The 7,225-nt window shown below is 37.3% G+C and overlaps 1 protein-coding gene across 1 annotated transcript; it reads right to left on the bottom strand.

Annotated features, from left to right (window-relative positions):
- Nucleotides 1-221: 221 nt before the first annotated feature.
- On the bottom strand, nt 222-596 carry LOC137623401 (craniofacial development protein 2-like). Its single transcript, XM_068354235.1, has one exon. The coding sequence runs from the start codon at nt 594-596 to the stop codon at nt 222-224; it is 375 nt and encodes a 124-aa protein (XP_068210336.1).
- Between the last annotated feature and the right edge of the window lie 6,629 nt (nt 597-7,225).

Below are 7,225 nucleotides of genomic sequence, written 5' to 3'. Positions count from 1 at the left end.
ATCACTCCATTCTTCATTAATTGTCTGCTCTTCATCTTTTAAAGTCTCTAAGACTGCAAATTGATTCCTATATTCCATTTCAAAGGTTTCTCTGTGCTCACATTTTAGAAGCATAGTTGTATTAAAACTAGATATTCTATCTTGGTATTCTGTTGGGTGCTTTTAGTTTCAATTTTATTGTGGCAACGAGGAACAGGTGATCACTACAAATATCTGCACCTCTAGAGGTTCTTACATTTTTCCTTAATGGCTATGTGATCTATTTGATTTTTGTATTTGCCATATGGTGGAGTCCATGTATATTTGTGGATCTCTATGTGCTGGAAAAGTGTGCCTCTGATAACAAGATTGTTTGTTGAGCAAAAACTTACAAAATGTGTCCCATTTTCATTTCTAACTTCGCCAACACCCTCAACACCCATTACATTCTCTATACCTTGATTATTCCTTACAACTTTAGCATTGAAGTCACCAATCACAATATTCATATCTCTCTCTGTGATCTTATCTATTGTACTCCGAAGTTCTTCATAGTATTCATATTTCCTATCTTCCGTGGAATCATTTGTGGGCGCATAGCAAACTATATTACTCATGTTGCACTGTTTTGATTTGAATTTTGCAAGTAACAGTATACTATTTACGGCTCTTCATTCAGTTAATACCTTTTCTGCTCATGGTGTCCTAATCATTCCTAACCCTTCTCTTCCAACTCCATCTGTTCTTCCTGAATAGATATATACATTGCCTTGGTCTAAAATTTGTTTACCAACCCCCATGTAACTTGTTTCAGTTAGGGCCAAGATATCTACCCTATATTTCATAAATTCATTTTCCATGTTCTGTAACTTTCCATTAGTTTCACGGTTCTAACATTCCAATTACCAATTTTAATTTTTTTATTAGTATTTATAAACCATGAGATTTTTAGTACTCCGCTACGACTGAGACTGGTGGCCATTCTGTCATTTTCACTTTCTATAGACTGACTAAATCCTTATAGGATTCATTGCCTAAATACAACAGAGGATAGCCAGTTCCTTGTAATGCAGAGTGCCTATCTAACTAAGGCAAGTGACCCCTGCTATCCCTGCTAATTCCAGTAAGATCAATCGCCAAGCATGAGGAGTAAAAGCCGAAAAGATATCTTGTCCATCTCCTTAAACCCAAACCGTCACACTGCAGCCAGTGATTTCATTGAGATTTAGAGGGGCATTTCCTCCATACAAAGTTTTCGTTACTCCACTAAGTTGCTCATACGCCTATGTAACTGTTAGTAAACATTGATTGCTAAGATATACCACCTAGCATGACATGTATATATATATATATATATATATATATATATATATATATATATATATATATATATATATATATATATGTATGTATATGTAAATATATACATATATATATATATATATATATATATATATATATATATATATATATATATATATATATATATATATATATATATACATATATATATAATATACATATATATATATATATATATATATATATATATATATATATATATATATATATATTTATATATATATATGTATATATATATATATATATATATATATATATATATATATATATATATATATATATATATATATATATATATTCTTACGAAGCTGGTCTAGTGTAAATAAATAAGTTAAGTATGTATTTTATTGATTTTTTCATATGTGCATTGAAGAGGTGAATAGCCAGCTCTTGAGATGAGTTCCCCTCATGTATGTATAAGCTTGTTATGTAAATTACGTAAGACTTTCGTTGTTAATTTATTTGTATTCTTCATTCAAGTTAGGGCTCATGTAAATGTTTTCATATCTTTATGAGGTACTGGGTCATGTTTGTGAGAAAATGCACAATTCTCTTATGTGCCACGTGCTTTGGAAGTTTCTCGATAACCCAAGAGTTAGATCTTATCTTTTTTCTATTTTAAAGACAAGTGGTGGGCGGATCTAGCTGAAAGAGTCGTCTCGCGGTTGCGTTGGTATGCGTCCGAGAGTTGTCTGAAACCAAGGTTCGTCTCCTTGAATTTATATCAAGTTGATAACTCTAACAATGCCCTTAGGCTAAACCCCCAAGCTTCCAGATTTCGGTCCTAGAATATTCTGGAAGTAGCTAAGTCTTACAGAAGTGCCCCCAGAGTTGCTTGGGGCAGAAGAGAAGCAGCCGTCCTGTGAAAAAGCCAAAGTGCCTCCCTTACTCTCTCTTTCAGTACCTATACTGTGTCTTCTGCAAAGTGTGTGAAATTACTAAGCTAATTTGTCAGAGGGATGGCAACTCTAACACGCACCTTTAAGAGGTACTATCAGTCAAGATGGACACATTTGCTCATGTTACAAAGATGTAAAACAGTAGGCTACCCGGATACCTAAGACTAATTCACCAAAAGACCTGTCCTAAATCTTACAAGAATATCGCAGAAAGCCTTAAAAATAAGAACCCTCGAAATAAGCATTGAATTAGTTAACTTCAAAATTAATTTTGCTACAAAAAAAAAAAAAAATCTTATTTTCATTATGTTATTCAGTTAAAACTGAATTGCATCAAAATCTTACAAGGATTTCGAACAAAAGGGAGCTTGCATCCCAAGTATTGAATTAGTTAATATTATAATTATGAATGCCACTAGAAAATTTAAATTACTTGCAATGTATTGTTTGGTTTAAACTTAAATTCAATTTCATAATCCTTAGCCCCATATACCCGTATTTGGTATCAAAATTAATAACTTTTCAACCTCTCTCGCTATAGCCATGTTGCATTTCATAACACTATTCTTATTGCTAATTGCCAGATTAACTGACCCACCATGCTCATATGAAATTATCTTCATGAACGATACCTGAATCTTCAAATTCCGAAGGAGGTTAAGGCAAAGCTGTCTTATAAAAATGAAAATTCTTTAAGTCACATTAATTGTCATATCTTCCAAGAGAAACACGTACAAACAGCGTACAATACACCTTCTTTTGCTTAGTCACTTGTATTCTAAAGTATTTTAAATAAATATATACCCCGTCCGGAAGGCAAATCCATCCACAAAGTTATCTCTCATGAATTTCTATCAGTATTTTGACTAAATGAGCCCCCACTGATATTTCAATTAAATCTCTTCATTTTCGTACACCATTTATCTCATGCATTTTTCTACCTGACCTTTTGTCAAACTGAGATTAGTAATAACCCCTCCAGGTCCCCTCAAGCAAAGGATTAAATCCATCTACTTCAACGCTTTTCCCTTGTAATAGGGTTATCATTTCTGTTACGCCTCCCTTTCATTAAGCTGAATTTTGTAACCCATAATTTTGAAATCTTAAGACCCTCCTTTCTAGGCATTGTCTACTAATTATGTCTTCTCATTTCAGACAGGACGCCATTTTGTTAACCCTGGCCAATGACCACATTCTTGGGCGGGCCTCACAACTTCACCCCACAGAAGATGCCCGCCTCTCTCCTTCCCCACCCGAAGTGGGACATTACCTGAGAATCTGGGAAAGCAGAACAGTTATAACCACCACATCAAGAACTGTTACAGCCATCGTAATAAGAACAGATATATCCACTATAACGAGAAGAATTTTAACAGCCATAAAGAAGAAACTACGCTATGACTACCACTATATAAACCATTGTGTTAAATGATAACTAATTCAACCACTGAAAGAAACTCTTGTGTTAAGTGAGAACCAGTTGAACAGCCGTGGAGAAGACTAAATTTATTTTTACTAATTACAACTTCTTTGTACTTGAAGGACCTAATTTAATTAGTCATTCATCCTTGCAACTTGACTTACTCCTTGTGGAAGTGATTGCGTTCCAGTGCATATTTCTGCCCTAAAAATGGAAACTTTATATCTCCAGAGAATTAGATTTTGGTCCTTTGATACCCCTTGTTACTGATCCATCGAAGTTTGAGGACCAAGGGTGTGCATGTTAAAAGATACACGGCTATATTCGGTCTGTTGTGTTTAGTCGCCCCCTTTTGATAGCAGGGTAAAAGGGGGGGACCCCTTTTCTATAGACCCTTAAGTGCCAGTCATCAAGGACGTGGTGCCGAACAATTCCACTATATCTGTAACTGGTCTGTCGAACCAGATTTCGAATTAAGTCTTAATTGGACCCCACTGCCTAAAAACAAGGGGGAAAAAAATTATTGATAGTGAGATAAAGAAAAAAGAATCTGTGGTCACGTTGAAGATTAACACATGTGATGTAAGAAGATGCCTTCCCACCCTCAAGAGGCCCAGATAAACACCCAAATCGCAGCTCTGACGAAGTCTACCTTGCAGCCTCAAGAGCCAACACGCCGCTGGAAAGAAAATACCGCCCATGGAACCACGTGGTGAAATCCGGTGAGGCACAAAAAGGTTCGGAATGCCAAAATCCTTTACTTTCCTATAAATCCTTTTATTTCACCCCCTTCAGTAGCTCAATCTTTCTAACTCCTTCCCTCACTCCACGTTATTTATTCTAAAGTCAAAACATTTATTCATGACGTCCCAGTAAAATTTATCAAAATAAGATATAAGACCTTTGCTCTGCTCGCTTAAATAAATCACACCCCATTTATCTTATGCTCCGTTAATTGCAATGTCCAAGTAATCATTTTATAAAACATAAAAATATAAAAGTTTGCTTTATTCACTAAATAAATCAAACCATTTACATCTTACGGTGAGTTATTTGTGGTTTCTCCGTAACACTTACATAAATCAAATAGAATTAAAACCTTTGCTCTGCTTGCTGAAACAAATCAAACCACATATGTCTTACGCCCAATCTCCGTAACTTTTATGTAAGTTAAACAGAATCCCAACTTTTGCTCTATTCACCAAATAAATCAAACCATTTATGACATACGGTCAATTATTTACGATTTCTCCTTAATACTTATACAATATAATAAAATTATACCACCTTGCTCTACTTGCTTAAATCAATCAAACTATTAATATTTTACCCCCCCCCCCCTTATTTACAATGCCCGGGTTATTTCTTTCTTTTTATAAAGCGTAAAAATATAAAACTAAGCTATATTCACTAAATAAATCAAACCATTTATATCTCATGCTACTTTATTGGTGATGTCTCCGTAACTTAAAATTAAATACCGTTGATCTGCTCACCTTTGATAAAAGAAACCCTGTTGTTACTTTATAACGCCCCTGTGTCATAAAATTTCCTAAGTGCTAGAAAGGGGAATAAAATTAACCTCAAATCTTTGTTCTAACTCTATGGCAATACCTACTTACGTTCTATGTTAAGAATAATATTAAAATATTTTTTGGGGTAATCTTGTTTATATAATTTACAACCAAGGTGATTAAAAAAAATATTTCTTACATACGAGTGTGTACAACAAAATTCTTAACATAGTCAAGACACCTCGAAGCAAATGTAATAAGTGAAGTGTAATTTTAAAGATAACTGCCTCGCCGAAAAAGAATAACCACTTACTTTTGAGTCATTTGCTCAATTTGGGATCTTCTCGGGATATAAACGTTCTCCTCTAAGTACGAGGATACACTTAATACCAAACATGCCATGCTAATAAACGAAAATGCTTTGTTGCACATGCCCTAAGCTGTAAAGTAAGCCAAATAACAAACCTAATCACGTTCGTGATTCCTGCAGCCTCCAGTCATATATTCTGTGATTTGGTGGCCAGCACAAACCTAAAACTATTAATGTAAGTACCATCACATTCGTGATGCATTTAGCCTCCAATCACATATTCTGTATTTTGCTGTACAACCATTAAAACCTCAACCTAAGTACCATCACATTCGTGAGTCATGCAACCTCCAATCACATATTTTGAGATTTTCTGTACAACTTTCAAAACCTTAACCCAAGTACCATCACAAAGGTGATTCATGCAGCCTCCAATCATATATTCTGTAATTTGCTGCTCAACCCTTAACCTAAGTCCCATTACATCCGTGATTCGCGAGCCAAACTCAGATCCCATAGCAACAAAAATGAATGCTTCCAGTCCAGCAGGTCCCTCATGAACCCCATAAGCATCACAACAAGCCATCAGCAAAAGACGAATCTTGGAGATCCGACTACTGGTCAAAAATTGAAACTTTAGCTCTTTCTCTACGAGGCTTAACCGGTCCTTACCCTCTGCGATGGGAAAACCAACCAGCTTGATGGATACCTCTCAGCCCTTAAGGGAGACGGGAGTTTGCTTCTCGAGACCCGTCAGCAGGAAAACTTTATTGAACTATCTGAAGCCGTCCAGGATAGCAACGTACGATTTTTCTACCTTTTGTTATGCCAAGACAGAATACGCTCACAAACAGTTGTGCTGCAACGGCTGCCAACTAGTTCTCTACTCTTTAACCAACTGCCGAGCCATGTTGATAGCCTGACAGCCACGCCACCTTAACAGCCACACCGGCTGAATGGCTATGCTGCCTGAATGGCAACCTGATCCGCTGAACTCAGCTCAGTAAGCTCAAAACGCTGACCTGCCAAGAGTCATGCCGCCTAGGTGCAGACTAGCTCTCTACTCACTAACCGGCTGCCAAACCATGTTGACCACCCGAAGGCCACGCTGCCTAAATGGCCACCTAACCCGTTGAACTTAGCTCTTCAACAGTCATAGCACCACGACCGCAGACTAGCTCTCTATGCTCTAACCCGCTGCTAAATCACGTTGACCGCCCGAAAGCCACGCCGCCTAAAGAGCAACCTAAACTGCTAAATTCAACTCAGTCAGTTCATTACGCTAACTCACCAACAGTTGTACCATCAGGGCTGCATATTAGTTGTCTACTCTCTAACTAGCTGCCAAATCACGTTGACCACACAACAGCCCACCACCTGAACGGACACCTAACCCTCTGAACTCAGCTCAGTCAGTTCATTGCGCTGACTCACCAACAGTTGTACCATCACAGCTGCCGACTAGATCTCTACTTTCTAACCAGGTGCCAAGTGAATTGACCACACGATGGCCACACCGCTTGACCGGTCACCTAATCAGAACAAAGTGCTGACCCGCCAGCAGTCATGGTGCCACACCTGCAAACTAGCTCTCTTCATTCTAACCAGTTTCCAAAATATGTTGACCATCCAGCAGGCAAGCAGCCTGAGCCTCCACCTAGCCGCACCACCCCAACCAAGTGCTTTGCTGCTCTAACCCTCCATCAATCAGGCTGCCACGGTGACCTTTCAGCACTCTACT

Source organism: Palaemon carinicauda, chromosome 30 (genome assembly GCF_036898095.1).
Source record: "Palaemon carinicauda isolate YSFRI2023 chromosome 30, ASM3689809v2, whole genome shotgun sequence".
NCBI classification, from domain to species: Eukaryota; Metazoa; Arthropoda; class Malacostraca; order Decapoda; family Palaemonidae; genus Palaemon; species Palaemon carinicauda.
The sequence above is the reverse complement of the archived record's forward strand: the minus strand, read 5'-3'. Positions and strand labels throughout refer to the sequence as shown.